The 18,106-nt window shown below is 39.6% G+C and overlaps 3 protein-coding genes across 9 annotated transcripts; 1 reads left to right on the top strand and 2 right to left on the bottom strand.

Annotated features, from left to right (window-relative positions):
• Nucleotides 1–6,557: 6,557 nt before the first annotated feature.
• Nucleotides 6,558–9,079, bottom strand: LOC124196943 (COBW domain-containing protein 1-like). 3 transcript variants are annotated; one of them, XR_006875887.1, is made up of 14 exons: nucleotides 8,778–9,078; nucleotides 8,608–8,704; nucleotides 8,407–8,498; nucleotides 8,279–8,338; nucleotides 8,123–8,160; nucleotides 8,008–8,054; nucleotides 7,829–7,915; nucleotides 7,721–7,765; nucleotides 7,602–7,658; nucleotides 7,480–7,537; nucleotides 7,273–7,407; nucleotides 7,053–7,206; nucleotides 6,778–6,956; nucleotides 6,558–6,701 (listed from the first exon to the last, which is right to left on the bottom strand). XR_006875887.1 is itself a non-coding variant. In XM_046592209.1 (13 exons), the coding sequence occupies exons 1-13, from the start codon at nucleotides 8,998–9,000 to the stop codon at nucleotides 6,895–6,897; spliced, it is 1,140 nt and encodes a 379-aa protein (XP_046448165.1). In that variant the 5' UTR covers nucleotides 9,001–9,079; the 3' UTR covers nucleotides 6,712–6,894. The 3 variants fall into 3 exon arrangements, 2 of the variants coding, with proteins under 2 accessions (XP_046448165.1, XP_046448156.1); XM_046592209.1 differs by lacking the exon at nucleotides 6,558–6,701 and having other exon boundaries at nucleotides 6,712–6,956; nucleotides 7,480–7,522; nucleotides 8,778–9,079; XM_046592200.1 differs by lacking the exon at nucleotides 6,558–6,701 and having other exon boundaries at nucleotides 6,712–6,956.
• A 319-nt stretch (nucleotides 9,080–9,398) lies between these two features.
• LOC124196972 (ankyrin repeat domain-containing protein 16-like) lies at nucleotides 9,399–13,567 on the bottom strand. 4 transcript variants are annotated; one of them, XM_046592234.1, is made up of 7 exons: nucleotides 13,435–13,567; nucleotides 11,466–11,679; nucleotides 11,276–11,394; nucleotides 10,413–10,667; nucleotides 10,138–10,346; nucleotides 9,883–10,063; nucleotides 9,399–9,553 (listed from the first exon to the last, which is right to left on the bottom strand). In XM_046592234.1, the coding sequence occupies exons 2-7, from the start codon at nucleotides 11,630–11,632 to the stop codon at nucleotides 9,465–9,467; spliced, it is 1,020 nt and encodes a 339-aa protein (XP_046448190.1). In that variant the 5' UTR covers nucleotides 11,633–11,679; nucleotides 13,435–13,567; the 3' UTR covers nucleotides 9,399–9,464. The 4 variants fall into 4 exon arrangements, with proteins under 4 accessions (XP_046448190.1, XP_046448201.1, XP_046448181.1 ...); XM_046592245.1 differs by having other exon boundaries at nucleotides 10,413–10,574; nucleotides 13,422–13,544; XM_046592225.1 differs by having other exon boundaries at nucleotides 13,422–13,544.
• On the top strand, nucleotides 13,532–17,881 carry LOC124196883. Of its 2 annotated transcripts, none has more exons than XM_046592135.1 (9): nucleotides 13,532–13,931; nucleotides 14,079–14,219; nucleotides 14,285–14,431; nucleotides 14,498–14,692; nucleotides 14,751–14,969; nucleotides 15,033–15,128; nucleotides 15,196–15,314; nucleotides 15,383–15,675; nucleotides 15,735–17,881. In XM_046592135.1, exons 2-9 carry the CDS (start codon nucleotides 14,115–14,117, stop codon nucleotides 17,330–17,332), a joined length of 2,772 nt encoding a protein of 923 aa, XP_046448091.1. In that variant the 5' UTR covers nucleotides 13,532–13,931; nucleotides 14,079–14,114; the 3' UTR covers nucleotides 17,333–17,881. The 2 variants fall into 2 exon arrangements, with proteins under 2 accessions (XP_046448091.1, XP_046448099.1); XM_046592143.1 differs by having other exon boundaries at nucleotides 13,558–13,756.
• The last annotated feature ends 225 nt before the right edge of the window (nucleotides 17,882–18,106 follow it).

The following is an 18,106-nucleotide window of genomic DNA, read 5'->3' on the forward strand; positions in this document are numbered from 1 at the left end:
TGTACCGAGCCTTAGCTATTGATATCCTATATCCGTCTAACGACATCATTTAACATTTTTTTGTTTAACTTTTGCGTGATTTAAAAATAAATTTCACTTGGGGTTAGTCCGAAAGGAAAGGGATTTTAGTGGTGAGCCAAGATTTACTAATTACATCCATAAACAATTAATCGAATGGATAATCATATTTCAGACGAATGAACTAAATTGCTCGTTGACTTTTTAGACTATACCCATTTATTTTCATTTCGAATGAATACAATCACAATAACACAAAAGTTATTTATATGTTGACTTTTAACAGTCTACTCATGGTGGTGCTTCACGTATAGATATATTGATTTTCACTATCGTAACACAAACGTACAAATCCGTCAAATATCTTATCAATAAATGAGCTGGAAATGCTACTCTCTTAAATAGCAGTATTTCCAGTATTGAAAGCAAGATTCAACGGCAGAACAGTATCGATAAACTACACTGGAAATCTTCCAGAATATCAATCTATTTAAGATGAGAAATGAGTGGCGTCACGTTCCCTTTCCGGGCTTTCTTCTGCTGATTATTAATATTCGCTGATGGAAGTTGATGTCAGGGTTCATGGCATCCTAAGACGCTAGTTAGTGTTCTTTAAAAATTCAAATATTTAAAATATGATATGAAGAAAGAAAAAAGACTGCAATAAGCCGCCCTAACTGTTTTTTATTACAGTTAACCGATTATATAATACATACGAAGACTTGATTGATGTGCGATTTAGTGGCAGAAAACCGCAGAAAACGACACCCAGCAACTCGTAATAAATGTGAGTCACACAACACCGGAAATTAGAATTTTCTTTCCGTCAAATTGTTCTACTGCGCTGAATAAACACACCGATAAAAAAAATTAAATAAAGATTAAATAAAAAATATAGAATATAGAATATATAAAATAAAATATACATAGACTTTCGCTTTGAAAAAAAAAAAAGAATCAATGTTGCGATTAAAAAAAAGAGAAGAGAATAAATGATGGGTGAAACGGTGCGGACAGCTGACAGATGCTGAGGCATTATCGATGGATTTCCACGGCTGTTGGTCGGGAGGTGTGACGCTCCTACGTAAGGGGGGAAGAAGAGACCACATCATCATCATCATGGAACACACCCACAAAAAAAGACGGTAGATTCTCTGTGTGTGTGTGTTTAATCTGGAACGATTAAGTCTGTGTACACACACACACAACTAAACATCGAGTTTGTGTGTGTTTGTCATCGTCGGTTGGGAGGGAATATAAGAAAAGGCGCCCGATAAAAAACGAACGATGGAAAGGGGAAAAATCGTATGAGAGCCGATGCGAACACACACACAAGCACAGCATAGAGCGGACGACAATGGCCGCGATGCGGCTGTTTTGTCCCGTCATGTATTTAGTCATTGAACGCGCGTATACGCGTGGGGCAAATATGTGTGCAAGCCCCGTCGTGCCGGAGGGATTATGAGCGCAAGTGGGGATAGGGATTACGTAACCTTGTGATCACACTGTGACCGTCATGGACTGGATCGCGATTCGAATGAAGCGCTTTATATAACAAACACATACACACACACACAGGAGGGTCTCATCTGTGTATAGACCGTAAAGATGAGATGCATTAAGGTTTATTTTTTAGTCCGCGGCTGAGTATTTGATCAAACAGTTTGTTCAGTTATTGAATTGATCTTCTTCTTTTATAGAGGGGGGCCCACCTATTGAGAAATGTGGGAAGGTATATAACATAAAGAAACCCACAAGAAGATTTCTTTAAGTTGATCGATTGCCGTGCACCTTGATTTACTTTCAATTTAATCCGAGAGTTCTTTATGATTCAATTGGTACAGATAGGAGAAATGAATACAATCACAACAGAAACAGTTGGTGTAATTATTGATTCAAAAAACGAAAAGAGTCTTGACCGGGCCTTTTGGCAACTTATATTAGAGAGGCAACTGTGTTGGTTGTGTGTACCGAAAAACCAGCCAGTTGGTAGTAGTACACAATCGGCAGCTAAAGGTTAGACATAAGGCAAGAGGCTCAGCAAACGTCCCTTTGTTCGGCAAAGAAAAGCAGCAAAAGTTCCTTTTCTTATAGTCGTCGTGCGCAAGTTTAACAAAGAAAAAGGGGAGAAAAAAAGGCCGGGATTTTTTCCTTTTTTCTATTCTTATAGATTTCTGATCCGATTGGCGACCACAATCAAAGCTCTCTACCCCCTTCACCACGCCCACCATCCAAGAGGAACATTTACGAGTGATGCTGTCAAAGAATAGAGACGACCGGAGAGGACAATGAGAAAATGGCTGTCGCTGGATAGAAAGGTCTGTCAGCTCTTATATTGTGCTGGGTCTGCCGTATATACATAAAGACGAAAGTGGATGCTCATCGTCAATCTTTTCGATTGGGAAAAACGACGTTCCGCCGTCACGGCCTTCCCTCCGCGCCTAATGATCCCATGCGCCGCGCGTCCAAATTAAACGGATCAATTAAGATAGAGGGTATATAGGACACACTAGGCATAGCCTCCGCCAAGTGATACAGAACACACCAGCCGCCATGTATATACACGTAAAAAATATAGGCAAAGAAAGAGAGAGAGAGAATAGATGAGCTTCAGCAGCCACACCCAATTAGATTCTCTGGTGACCTTTCGATCCCGCCGGTGGCACAGCGAGGGAATAGAGTCTATAACTTGAGCTAAGGGATATATAAGGTCGTCTCTCTATATGGCCAATGAATTCTATTACACGGCGCCGACCCATATCGATGTAAATGTTAAAACTCCGACATGTATACACCTATTTGCTCGCGACGCGCCCATCACGAATCCCGCCTCCCTTCCTCCCCTTGGCTCCCTCCCTCTCTTCCGCTATACAAAGGATGAGATTGGCCAAGGGGTGGGGAGTTGTCCATTGAGGGAGGATAGTCTTCAATTGCTATTCACCGAGTCCCCCCCATCATCAAATGGGGCCCAGAGTGAATCCACTGTATCCAGTGTGTCTTTTCTTATTCCAGCATCATCATTGCTGCGCTCACCTTTTTACTTCAATTTCTCATTGCTTTTGTGTCTGTGTAGAATTCTATATAATGTCATTGATTAAATAACCCTTCCATATTCAACTGTTTGCTTCACACTATTATTAAGAATGAAATTTTATTTGATTGACAATTCCGGAAAATTCAATTTAAATCTATTGCGCGAAGACAATTAAATGATGTGGGCTAGACTCCAAGATTGTTGTCATGGCGGATGACGTAACCCAAGCAACTTGGCAATTGTCTACAGTATTTGCTTGACTCCGGCTCATGGGGTTTTCGTCAACAGATTGGGTTTGGGCACTAGCTCATTTGAATGACAATCGTATCTATATATAGATGCGGAGAATGCAAACCCGCAAATATATAAGAGACAGTCCCAAGTTTACAGCGCATCCCCCCCGCCCTTATATTGCCTTTCTATATATGTACATATATGAATATCATTTGTCAGCACCTTCCAAAAAGGGTACGTATAGTATAGCAGACACACACAGAGCAGGCGGAGGAGGCGGCCTATATATTCGATGTGTGCTATTTGGAGAAAAAGAGGTGTTTATAGAGGACATTTAATCAAGACTCGGTGTCACTAATACACTAGACGACAGCAGCTCTCTTTCATCCCTCACCCCCTCTATCGCGCACAACAAGGCAAAGAAGAGTCTATTAATCACTCTTAATGAATTATAATAATGCCATTTCTGTTGGAGGGATGATGCTGCGGTTGACTGTCAAACGGGGACATCTGGTGCGGTCGCCGAGATTGACCTCCCCCGCAATCGACGTCAATATGACACACAAACGCCAGACGGCAATGTTTGTCAGTGCGACTTTTCGGGCTATTTTAGAACATTTTTTTTTATGGTTATTTCACGCGTCCCCTCTTCGTTTTGTGTTTTTTATGAGGTGCACAACTGCGTCACCATATATAACCGCTCTCCAATCGACATTGTTAGTCAATATACGCGCCGGGCTATAGCGTTATTCATCTCTATACGCGCCTACTATTTAGATCACTCCCCCATATACTTGACTGCCACTTCTTTCCTATATTTCACCCCCAAAAAATCCGAAATCTGTCGCGATCAAAAAGAGTCGAGCCTACTATCATCAGCTTATAGTATTTATAAGATACTTCAAACATTCAGCCTATACCCAGGGGACTTTTCATAATGACACTATTTAAATATCTACTGTGCACTCTCTCCAACAACTATATCTGTCAAACCGCGGAATCAATTTGATTTGAGTCAGTTTAAACTATGCTGCTAAGCGGAAGGGATCAAATGAATTTTGCTTGGGAAAGGAGATAATAATTTTCCAAATGGATCCGCTTTCAGAATTTCAAATCAGTGGATGTGCGTGTCCGTCCGTCCATCCGCAACGCGATCCGGTGTCGTTGGAGAGCCAATCAAAGTCATTCACTCATTATTATATTGGCCAAGAACTTTTGAGTAATAGATGCGGGTGTCTAATGGATAGAAACCTCCGGTGATTTATGTAAATTACGCTTCAATCGGTTACAACGAACTCGAATGATCTGTGCGTCCTGTGTATGTCGCAGCACACACCGGCGGCAATCGAGTCCTTTCACCAATCCCAAGTATACGCCCTAATAGACATGATGCCGGCGAGGAGTATATGTGTACAGTTCAAAGCAGAATTGCATAAGAAACCCGTCGTCAATTTAGATTTTCCAAAAAAATTCAAAAGACAGAGAAACGCTGCGATGGAGCAAGTAAAGTAGAGAACCCTGTAATGAAATCACGACTGTGCCTCTTTTGTGCCGTTTTGACGTGCATTATATGGGGCGTCGTGGGGAGTGGCGGCGGCGCAACCTCTTGTGACAATCACGGAAAACGCCAAATGTCATTACAATGCGACTGCTGCACAGTACACACGAATATAAGAGCAAAGAGTATATGTGTGTAAAGAATCGACTGAACGCTGTCAAAGGAGGAGGGGACCGAAAAATGGAAAGTTGGTGGGTACGAGGTGCTTGAAGTGCGGGTTTTTCATTGAATTATAAGCACTAAGAGAGAGAGAGAACGAGAGAGAGAGAATCGCGCGAGCTAAGGGATAAGAAACGGATCCGAATCGAATTTGTTCAGCATTGCTGACCGAGAGACACTTGAGTGACGCTGCTGTCGGGCCATAGCCATCCCCCCTCCTCATCCCAGCAGTGTATAGTGTGTACAGTATTGCCTTGATGGTATAACGTCCATGTATATACCGTATATAGGCGACGTGGTACTACTATAAAGCTTAGAGCTCAAATTGTCGTCGTCGTAAGTTATATATAGTTAGCTCAGAGATCGGCTTTCCAGCCGAACGAGCAGACAAGTTGATTATTTCAGGCGGTGCATGCGAATCTATATAACGGTTGCAAAGCAAAAATCACTTATCTTATAGACATCGTCGAGGCCTCCCGCGGAATGATTCAATTTGGTGTCTCCCTTCTATCCAGCGCGTTCCCCGGCAACTACTATATACGTACTATGATGTACATATGCGGGCACAATCGACGCTCGTTATACACCATCACCATCCTATAGAGCAGCCAGCCCTGGCACTACCCTTTTTTTTTCTTTTGGCCGTCTTAGCTTTTGGATAGACAAAGAACGCACTAATACAATCCCGGCCCCCGCTGATCCCCGCCCGGCACCCATCCCGCGCCACATCAAAGCAAATGAGACGCATTATTCACCAGCACCCGAAACTAACCGACCAACAAACAAAGAGTTCTTCTTCATCCTCAGAAAACCTTCTTGGCCACATGAAACATATCGACTGCTGCTTGCTGCTGCTGCTCTTCTAGTTCCTCTTTCTCTATACTTTGGACTTTTATTTCTTCTCATCTTCGCAGCTAGCGTAGTGCTGCTGGAGCATCAAACGATTGGCAACTCGTTCGTTTTTTTGTTCGATTGTGGACTGCTATTGCTATCTGATTTCAAAGCGACTAGCCAACTCCCCAAATGACTCGCAACGCTGGCGCGGATTAAAAACGACTGATGATGCTGTTTCTTTCTTTTTTTGACTTTGGCTTCTTCTTCTTCTTTGTTGGTTGCTTTGTGTTGGCTGGAAATACTATCATCATATATTAGGCTATTTCTTCCCTTACTGGCTTAATTCTTTCTCGCGTATAGCGCTGATGAACAGCAGCGCTGCCCCAGCTTCCTTAATATTTACGCTCGCTCATTCAATTATCGTTAATCACTCCGCCATTGTCGATATTTCACCGAATCAAGTCGTGATTGATTTTCTTCCTACATGTAGAAAATTATTTGAAAAAATTTAATTACGAGATTGTCCTTTTATCTCACGCTATTTCGGTTGCGCCATCTTCTTCGTTATCTATCCGCACCATTTTGGAAGATTGCCCTTGGTCTTGAAAAACTAGCCACGCGTTTTCCAAATAAAACTTGGTAATTCAACGATTTCTCCAAGGCCGGATCGGCTCATGTTGGACCCGCCTAGGCGGGAACCAGCTAAAAGGCAATTAAGAATACAAATGGAGCGGGTCATGTAATTCTCTCGACATCTAACACTGCATGGTCAATAGCATAATTCTTGGAAGGGATGTGGATATTGTAGATTAACTCATTGAAACAGTCAGTTGCGTTTCGCAAACTGATTCCGTGTGCAGAATTCTCAGAAATCAGCTTGGAAAGAACATTGTATTTGAAAAGTTGTTGTTGATCCTTGACTTAAGCGGACACCACTTACGGACTGGCGATGCCAACACGGGAAGTGAAAAGCGCCTTGTTAACAAGATTCTAAACATTTCATTCCGAGAATTCAACTTTCGATTCCTTCAAAGTACATCTGCACCAGCCGCCACGTTTAGTCCGGACGAAGAAGTTGCAGCAAGATGTTTTTCAGGACTCCGAGCTCCAAATGGCGACCTGCAAAACGTGAGAAAAGAAAGGTTGGTGAAATCAAATATAACTAGATGGTAGCTATTGGTTTTTTCTTTCAAACGAGGATGTTTATATACTGACCGATAAACACAAAGCGAACATCGGGTTGCGAGCTGAGATCGGCGGTGTTCGTCGCTTCTGGCTTGACTGGCATCGTGTCGTAAGTGTCGTAAACGGCTTGAATGATGACAAAGGACGGTTGAACTAATTCCGGCTGCGAATATCGCACGATACCCTTCATCGAAATTTCAAATTTGGAAACGGTTACATTACTTTATAAGCGTGAACTCAGGATGCGTACCTTTATTCGAAATATTTCGAGGGTCAATCCTAATGAATTCACAACATCTTTCTCCCATAGTAATCGCTGTAAATAGGTGTCCACGATTTCGGGTGTGAGCCGCTCGTTCAATTCCAGTGTCACACTGCGTACCGACTGGATTGGTGAGCAAAGATAGTCGGAATAAATTTATGTAAAAAAAAAAAATGTTTTGTTTTCACAACTCACCAAATCGAGATGGCTTTCCGACGAATTGGAAAACTTCGATGGGCTATTCTCAAGAGATCTAAAAAAAAATGGACGCGAATTAAATTTAAAAAATGTTTCCAAGCAAATATGCAAGATTTTACCTGAGATTAGTCGCTTGATAGTATAGTCCAAGGTCTAATACTTCATTTAAATTAACCCTTTAATAGGACGATTCTGTTAAGAGACGAGCAATTTAATTTCTTTACTTTTGTTTCTATACCTGCCGTGATGAGTGGTGATGAATGTAGCCTCACTATTGATAGTTCTGTAAAATCAAATTCTTAAGGTTGTTTGCTACTTAAATAATTTTGAGGAAATAAGAACGTACTGTATGTGGTTTTTTAATTCTGAAAGCTCCTCCGCTGTGACAAGGTCTTCTTTATTTAACAGGATGACATCCGCAAGGGCAATTTGTCTGAAACATGAAAATAAAGAAACATTTCAGCAACCAATATTTTTTTCTTTTCCTTCAGATCTCATTCAACACGCGATATTATTGGATTTTACCTTGTGGCTTCGTTAACTGAACCATCCGGTTTAACTTCGTTGATTTGCTACGTTTGAAAAACAAAATTAATTAGCTCGAGCTTTACTTAAATTAGAGAGTTGTGTTATTTCCCACCCTCAGTCCGTGTTTGGCGTCGACCAGCGTTATCACTCCTGTCAATTATAAATGGAAAAAGAGTTGTTATCAAAGTTAAATTTAAATACAATGATTTCTGTTGGTCACTGATTTTTTTATGGGATGTACTAAATAGTGATGTGCTTGTATAGTTACCATCTAAATGAATATCACTACAGAGTTCACTGTCAAGCCAAAAAAGTGAAGCAATTGGTCCTGTAGTATAAAAATCAAATGTTGTAACATAAGGATACAGCCTTTAGTTAAAGGAAAAATATTCATACCAGGATCAGCTAATCCAGTTGTCTCCAAAAGAATGTAGTCAAATCTTCCTTTTTTCTTCATCAAGTTTTCTATTGCTTTAACTCCATTATCTCTGTAAATAGTTAAGGAAATAATGTGTTCAAATAGTTAACCAACGAAAACACTTGTAACACTAAAATGGATAAGTTGTAACAAATAATTGTAAAATAGTAATTGAGTACTTGACTGAACAGCACAGGCAACCATTCCGTAATTCTAGCCATTCTTCATACAAGTCACCTTGTGTCCCCACAGCAAGGCTTTTCTCAAGAACACTTCCTGTTTTTTTTAAATAATAATGCACATGGATTTGGTGTATATAGAGATAGAGCACTATAAAACTCTAACTTACCTTCACCAAATTCGTTCAGAATAACAGCAATTTTTTTCTCGTGCTGTTCAGTCAAGATGAAATTAAGAAAGGTGGTTTTACCGGCGCCTAAAAATCCAGTTACTATCGTTACCGGCACGGTTTTGACAATGGTATTTTCAACCACGAGAGAACTTATCGGCGGACGATCGTCCACGATATCAACCAAATCTGGAATCGCATCACTGTCATCAAAGTTTTCCATGATTCATATCTTTCGTAGGCCTACTTCTTTCACGAGTTTCTATTTTCGCTGCTTCAACTATTAATAGCAGACGAACTTCCTGGATTTGTTTGTAAATAAAAGACAGACAAAGCCATCTACTGGAAAATTTCAGTATCTTTTATCACCGCTACAAAGTTTTCTTTTCTTTTATACCTGCATATCTGCAAAATTCTGAAAGATGTATACTGACAAAGTGCATTAAACATGAAGTAGATCCTTACATTTTATTTATATTACATGTAAAATTAATTTAATATTTCTCAATGTGTCCATAAACGGAAATGAAATGTAGTCTCTTAAGGAGCCGATCGTGTGACAGTTTCACGCAACTGCGCAAATTTCTCTAACAAAAATCAAATAACGAAAACAAACAGTGATTCATTTGAAACAAGCTTTTAATTTATTCACCGATCAACTTTGACAATAAGCATGCCAATTATTCATCAGTCAGTCACAAATTGTAATTCTACCAGTTTTCTTTCAAGAATTTCCGCACAGCTGATTCGATTATAGCTGTTTGCAACCATCAGGGCTAAAAAAAGAAAAGAAAAATAATTTATTTAACACCAGCTTATTAATAGTACACATTTTTTCGTGCAGAGAGCGTTGCATAACTAAAACACTGCCTTAGGGCTGGGAAGAGGAAAAGATCACGGAACAAAGACTAACCGAAATTCTAAAACAAAAAAAAAAAACAAAAAACAAAAATACAAAATGGAGACAGGCTAAATATCTCCGTAAATGGTTGGGGATTCAAATTAAAAAAAAGAAGAAAGCATCTACTAATTGAAGGTAATCACGATTATATTAAGTCTCGGCATCCCAAGAAAATACAAAATAGGCGGACTAGGTAAAACTTACCCGTTCTTCCATGAGAGTCTTTCAAAGAATCATCCGCTCCTCGTTCTAGAAGATGTTGAACGGCATTCGTGTGACCTTCTCTTGAAGCCAAATGAAGCGGTCGTGACAGATCGTTGGCAGGAGAATTAACATCCGTTCCGCACTCGTCAATTAGAAAATCGATGGATTGAATGCTTCCGGCCTACAGTAGTAAAATTAAGAAATACGGTACAATGAGAAAAGACAAGCAAATTTAATTCAAACATTTATATGAACCTGTGCCGCTAAATGAATGGATAATCTGCCCATGCCATCACGGCATTCACAATTGCAAACTTTGGAGTCCACCAAACGGCGAGCAATTTCTACGTGGCCTGAACGCACCGCATCCATTAAAGGAGTCGTTCCGCAGGTATCTTTCACGTCCTCCGGATAATTAAGACCATCAATCAGCAGATTGACAACATCCAAATTTCCGTGAAGCGCTGTTGCATTAAATGGGAAATATCATTCGCTAAAAGCCAACAACAGTACCCCCCTCATATTCCTACCTGCTGTGTGTAAAGGTGTTCGTCCATTTTTGCTTTTACTCTGTAGTAAAGTTGAATCTTTGCTGAGTAGATAACTAACGATGGATGCGTTCCCTTCCCGACAAGCTAAATGAAAACTATTCCAACCATCTTTGTTGCGCAACACCGGTGAGGCCCCGTGATCTATAAGAAATTTAACGATGACATCATTTTGCTTGGTGCATGCCAACATTAAAGGAGTCCAATCCGCTCGTTTACTCGGGTCGATTTCGACACCTGGAAAGGCGATAGGCGAGTTACATGTATGAGTAGGATAAAGTGTCTGCAATGTGTACGCCAGTGGTTACATTCCTATTGCATAATGACACTATACACCTGATAACCACAAATAAACTAAAACACGGGAAAATGTCAATTCGATTTCAAATTCTCTTTCGGACTTTGAATTGAAGGATAAGTAGGAAAGTATAGCCTATAGAGTGACCAACGGCATAAGAGATTGCGGACCACATTTGAGGTCAAATAAGTTCCTGTGAATAATTATTTGTAGCTATCGAATAAAAGAATACAATACCATAAGAACTTTCGAAAATTGCCCAACAATGGAAAACATTATTAGATGTATAAAAAAATATGTTGTTCTCCAATTGAATCAAATAAATGGAAATTGCCGAAAGTTTAACAAGCTATAAAAGCACGTAAACTTTCTAGTGGCTAAATTTAGCGAAGAGCTTAGTACACTAATAAAAGAGAAGAGATGCTTTTCCTCACAGTTATTCAGAGACGTTAAACCAATTGCGCTTAAAAATAATAAGTTGAAAATTTGTCAAAGGATTTCTCCTTTTACGAAAATGACAAGGGAATTGGCGATAACATGAAATTACCTTGACCAATAAGGTATTCGACACATTTGAAATTGCAAAATTGGGCGGCGTCATGCAAAGGCCGTTTTCCATCCAAATTTGTCTGTTCCAAATTCATCCCACAATCCTCATGGAGATATCTAATGGTATTACAAATGAGTGCTCTTAAAAATGGTAAGCTTGGAATCAAGGTTAAAATCAAGCACCGAACCTCATTAGAAGAAGATGACCGATTCTTGCGGCGACATGAAGTGCGGAGTCTCCCGTTTTGTCGTAAACGCACTTACTCCAGTCCAATCCGGAGTTGTCGTTCATTTTTCGCAATGCCTCGATGTCACCGCGGTTGACTGCACGTAAAATTTGTTGCTTTTCATCCATCCTCGAAAGATGGTGATTTTGGCTTTATAGCAGTATATATAGACGACCTAGTTAAAATGAAGTTCAATGTTGAAAGTGTTACTCTTCGTCTGAGCAAAATCCCAGTAAGATTGAGTTAATTTTACATAATTTTATATTGATAATAGACTATTTTTAAAAATGATTTGGAAAACAAAGAAACAGGGTATTCGAATTTTTGCAATGACTTTTGTTCGAACATTTTTCGCAAACGTCGCTATGTTACTTGGGATATGCTGACATCGTTAAAAAATATTGTGCATACACTTCTTTCTCGGGAAATATGATACTACTGGTTTCTTCAGTTCATTGAACGTGGGAGACTTGGATGGATGCATAACTACCCAAAACGCCAGGGGGCTTTAGTCGCTACAAAAGCTAACAGAGTTGAGCTTTCCTGCCCAACTCGATCCTTCGTGAGTAAGCAGCTCAAGGCGAAACGAGGAAAACAAGGTTGAACAGGGTATAAAAACAAGTTGGGGAAGAAAATCTTTAAAACAATTTTCACTATTGCCTCTTTCTAGCTCTTTAATATGCAATGGTTTTCCCCAGACATTTACAATGCAGATAACCAAAGACCATGGTGATACTATGACGAAAATGGACAAAGAATTATTCGATTGACGAACAGCATGAATAAAGAATTCTATTATCGCATAAATATTAACTGCCGATAGAACGAGTCGAAATAGCGGGTCTGTCAATTGATAACCAAAGGACAGTTGAATTTGCAAAAGCTTTTTATGGATTTTGTTTAAACGAACAATTTAATGCTGGGCCATTATACTTGCCTATCGCCCATTTCGTTTAAACAAGAAAATTTGTCATATCAATTTATTTGTCATTATTTTAATTGAGATACGATATTATTTGAAAATAAAAGCTTAAATTCCTTGGTTGACGACTGGTTCAATATCGTGAAAACGACTTTCAGTACACCCAAAAGAATGTGTTAAAGAAGAATCAGAATGTTCACTATTGCCTGGGGAAGTAGAGATTGACATACAATTACTATACACGAACAGGGTAAGAGACGAGACGACGCTCAAGGTTTGGGAAAATCGTTAGTCCTTGAGAAACGACTGTTACGTCGATTAGTGTACAGTAGCATTACAGAGAAGACAGAACGACGAATGATCTAGCAGGCAAGTTGCAAATACAAATGACAAGATTGCTTTTATCTGATTCGTGATAAAACTATCCTTCAAATAATGGTGCCTGCTTTATCTAAATACATCAACTTTCGATTTTCCTCGGTTTCCCTAATAATTTAATTTTTCCATTCGCAAGCAGGCATTTTCCTCTTGGGCAGCCAAGAGAAAATCTTTTTGGGTTATGGACGTGACGCGTGCATGAACTACCTAATCGAAACAACTAATCAAAATTTCAGTCGACGACTATATACGAAAGCATTCATAATTTTCGTTCCAAAAGATATTGCGCATTTCGCTTTGGCAGATTTATAGTTCCCTATGGCAAAAACTGGACGACTTTAGGCGTCTGTTCTAACTTTAACATTATTTTGGCACTAGCCGTCTGCTGTAGCCTTCTTTTTGTAAATTCTACACGTATATAACGAATAATTCGATCCGATTGTGATATTTTAATCAATTAATTCGTTTAGAAAGTTTATCTTAGTTGCGCAACGTACCCTGGCATGAACCAAGCTAAAGATACATAAAACATTTCTTTACACTGATGGTACGACGCATGATTACATAATGTATACTAAATTAAGTAGATAATATCTACTTTTCGACAAAATAGTTACCAAGTGTAGTTACTAGTCTCTGATCCAGTGTTGCCCAGTTGGGTTACCCAAATTCCTTCCAACTCAATTTTGGCACCAGGTGGCAGCAGTGGTAGTAGACTTTCCGGTCGTCATTCTCATGACGATTTTCTGTGTCCTTGAAAACGCTGTTTGTTAGTGAAGGCCTGTCTTTTTGTTGCATAAAGAGAGGGAAGATTCTGTGTTGACTGCACCAAAAAGAAAAGTGAAAGAGGTTTTATCAGTAACATTTGATCGAGTCTTTTCTCATTTATCCAGTGTGTGAACTAAGTGAATTGAGAAATGTCGCGTTTTCTCAGAAACACAGGCGGGAAAAAGTGAGTTACCAAATCGATGGCGTCGTTGACTGGTTGAGTTTCTTAGCTATTTGAGTGTGTCGTGAAGAGTTCTGAGAGGCCACGCTATGTGATGTCTACTACTTCCCTGACATCTACTAATTTTGCCCCAAATTCAAATTTTCTGAAATTTTGGTGAATCGCCACAATTGCTTTGGTAATGAAATTTAGATTCATTTCCTTTCCTATCGATAAAATTTCGTAATTGACGTGGGATGTCGTTGAATATGGGGATTTTAGGGCGGATAACATTTTTTAAAGGGATTTGTGCAACCAGAAATTAAGATTGTGTTCTTCATTTCAGATTTAAGTGAAAGTGTACTGAACAACTGTTTGAAAAATGGAGAATAAAAAAGAAGACAACAGTAAACAAGATGTGATGGTCTCAAACCTCCCATTGCTGTTTTCTGATGGCAAACCTACATCCATAACATCCATGTCTGTGGTATGTATACTTTTTCCGGGTTTTTGTTTTCGGCCAATAATCATATTTTTTTTTTGCTTTTTCAGGAGGACCTGCAGTACTTCATACCATTTTTGATTAAATGCATACTGGGGTGTGAACCAACTGGCTGGACCAGATATACAAAATTCAAGTGGTGGCCACCTGATGTTCCTTGGTCACCTATAATTCTTACAAAGAAATATCAGACCGAAGTAAGAATTTTCACAAGAGTAAATAAACAATTTATAATTGCAAACCCTCCTTCTTTTGTTTCGCAGAATTGGAGATCCAAACTTACTACTCTAGTGAGAAATTGTTATAATTATAATGGATGTACATATTTGTTGCAATTTTCTGCAAAGTTGCAAACACTCACTGGAGGTTACAAGTTTGAAGACAATTGGGATGGAACAACTTCAATGTATGATAGCACAAATGGAAAGCTACTGGTTACTTTTCAGAATGAAAATATGGTGAGCTTTGTTAATGAATGGGACCGAGTGTTTGTGTTAACAACTTCGTTCTTTTTAGAATTATGACAAGGGTTTCAGACAGCAATCTAGTGCCTCTCGCCCTATGTTACTTCCCCGATTAAACTCTCCGACTAGTCCAACAAAGCTAAATGCTGGAGCCTCAAACACAATGGAAATAGAAGCTCCAACTGCAGCAAAAATGGTTGAACCACCAATTAATGACATCTATTTGTGTGATTATTGTGGTGCAGATTTCAGCTCACTTTCGGCCATTAAGGTACTCTATGCATTATGATTTGTCTCGGTAACTTATTCTTGAACATATTCTCAAATATTGAAGGCCCATGAAGCAAAATGTATGGCTGATAAAGCTTTGGAAGCCCAATCCAATAACATTAACACTTTCACTGAACTAGAAACACGGGACATGGATGAAGTAAACATTTTTATTTTACTATTAACTTTTGTTAGATATTTAAATTTTTTACCTTTCTGTCTCTTAGGCACAATTTCTGTGGTATTTGTCCTTGTCCAGTCGTAGTCAAACTTTACCACCGCCTAATGTTACTCCTGCTAAAATTCGTCCGGTTGTAAGAAGGACTTGTACACTCAGTGATAAGAGGTGAATCCTTAATATTTTATCTGATAACCTTTGATGAAGAAAATGCAACAATCATTATTTTATTACAGATTTACGACAATTCCCTTTTCGTCAAATCTTGGACAAAGCTTCTTCAAGGCAATTAGACTAACACCAACAGCTTCAGAACTCTTGATCAATCGATACGAGCGTTTTTGTATAGCAAAACCAATATTGCTCCGATCAGACCCTCTTACAGGAGAACACACGCAACCACCTATCCCATCAGCAACTACCTCTAATCGCTTTCGTCCAGTTGTGTTTAAAAGAAAAGACGAGTGGGCGCATTCTTACAGCTTCAATAAAGCAGACCGAAGAGAGCGCATGGAGACTATCGCGACGGGTAAACTACTTGAACTAATATTCCATGTGTTTGGTATTAACAATTAATTTTTATTGAAGGATTGAATAAACGCGCCCGTCAGTTACTTCAACGATGTCAAGGTATTCATGTGGTGATGGTTAGGTTAAAACCGGAAGAGATAGATATGTGGACTCGTCCGAAACCTAAACCAAAGCATCCGCCACATTTACTACAGCCGTGGCTACAGCGAAGCATTGCAAATTTACCTGCTAGTTGCACCATCAGCTTGGCTCCTGTTGATTCGCAAAAAACGTTTCTTCGAAACCAACAAGCTGCCTCACCATCATCAACAATTCGCCAAGTATCAAGAAACCATATTTCCGGGAAATCTCAAGCAAGAGCTCCACCAGGGCTTCTTCCTCTGATCACCGGCACTTGGTCTATGCAACCTGTGCAACCTGTCAAACCCAAGCCCACGAAAAACCAGTTCATATTGCCTGATCTGATTCCAGTTATTAACAGACATTCGAAGACGCGTTCCGTTGATCCAGTCATAATCCAAATGCCTTCCGTCTCCTCGCCAAGATCGGTTGCTGCCTCACCACGTACTCAAATGACTTCGAGCGGTAGTATTACAGATATAGTCGATCTTTGTTCTTCAGAAGACGAAGTCGACGATGGCGACCAGCGACAAGGCAGCAAAGATGTGCTGTCTAATTCTCTTGTCTTACCACCTGGTATCTCTATCACCAAAATTAAGAAAACGTCTAGTGGACCTCAGTGCCACCTTCCAAATTCACGGCCGAATGAAACGGCATCTGAAAAGAATAACAACCGATCACGAAGCGTTGCTCAGTGGCTGGCATCAGCAGCTACCGCGCCCCTACCAGTTTTGACCTTCATGGGCCACCACCAGCAAGCTATAAAAAAAGATCTTGCTAGGAGTGGTGCACTTGATGTTTGTTCAGCTGATTCGTCCCTACCCATTGTAACACCATTGAAACTAGCGAAGCTTCCTGCTGAGAAAAGGGAACAGATGAAGCAGTCTCTGTTGAAAATTCAAAAAAAGGAGAAAAAATCACCAACGTCAAACAGTGACTCTAGCAGTCCACCAACACAAATCAAGACGATTCAAACTACAAGCGATGTAACAGATCCACTTCAGCTCTCTCCATTGCCGAGAAGTTCCGTCAGCCCTAAAAAGGAATTTTCTCCACCCCTCAGTGACGAGTGCGAGGAACTGAAACACAAAGGATTAAGTGGCCTTCTTTTCTCAAACCAGCGGAATACTCGACGAAAAAGAGAAAAAGAACCCGATTTTCATAGTTCTGACGAAGAGGATTCACTATCTGATGGTCCTAGCAAAAAAGCTCGTTTATTGGATCAATCCTCGTCATCGAATTGTTTGGCACCTCAAGCGAAATTAATCCGTGGCAGCGAAAATTATTCTTCGGTTATCGAGGTTGATGTAGGAGGACCAGATAACGACATGTTTTCACGAGCAAGTTCGTTTGGATCACTAACTCCAGAGAGTAGACTTCCACGGAAAAGACAGGAATTATTTCGCTTGTTAAACGATGAATGCAAAGAATTAAGACGTAAAGGGCTGGAAGATTTATCTTTTGAAGCGAATTCCAATCATCGTGTCACTCGTTGTCGTACAAAATCCCAACCACTAATGTCCGGAAAACGGTAAAATCTCTTCCTTTTCTACTTTATTTTTGCCTTCCTCTACGACTTCGAGCAAATGCGTGCTCTTCTCCGGAAACGTTGTTTAGTATTCAACTTCTTTCGTAATTGTGCACCCAGAATCTATGCGTATATTTTACTCGCTTCTTGTCCTTCCTATCTTTTTCATTCGATGGCATTTCTAAATCGTTTCGAATGTCATTCATTCATATTATGTTCTCAACCTGGAAGATCACTGCTTTTGTTTTATGTACATAACGACGTTACATCGCCATCCGTTTAGCTGAAGGATTCGTACCTTATTGATTTGTTGTATAAAAGTATTCTAAATTTTCGATGCGATTTACGATGTTGATGTCTCGAAACCAACAAGCTTTGGTCGTTGTTGAGCAGAGGTACTATTGGTATCATTTTCTCCCCGTGTTTTGAACAAGTATTTTGAAAGTCGCGCAAACTCAGAAACCGAGACGTGTGATTGTAACGGTATTTTTAGTTTAAATCATAACCATTCTCTCCTTCTGGTTACTTGAAATAAATTCTTTCTTATTTCCAGTTAGGATATGATTGTTCTGTTCTGAAACCTTATAGATTTCACAATTCGGGTTTGCAAATTGGTTTTCGTTAAAAACACTGTAGCTCCCTAAATCCTTAATGTAATTTAATAACTCGTGTCTTTTGGGATCTTTGGTAAGTTAAAGATGTCATAATTCCACATTAATGTGTAAACAATGTATGAAGTTTCGAATTATCAGACGAATTCGATTATCTTGGCTGCTTCTGA

Source organism: Daphnia pulex, chromosome 1 (assembly GCF_021134715.1).
Source record: "Daphnia pulex isolate KAP4 chromosome 1, ASM2113471v1".
NCBI lineage: Eukaryota > Metazoa > Arthropoda > Branchiopoda > Diplostraca > Daphniidae > Daphnia > Daphnia pulex.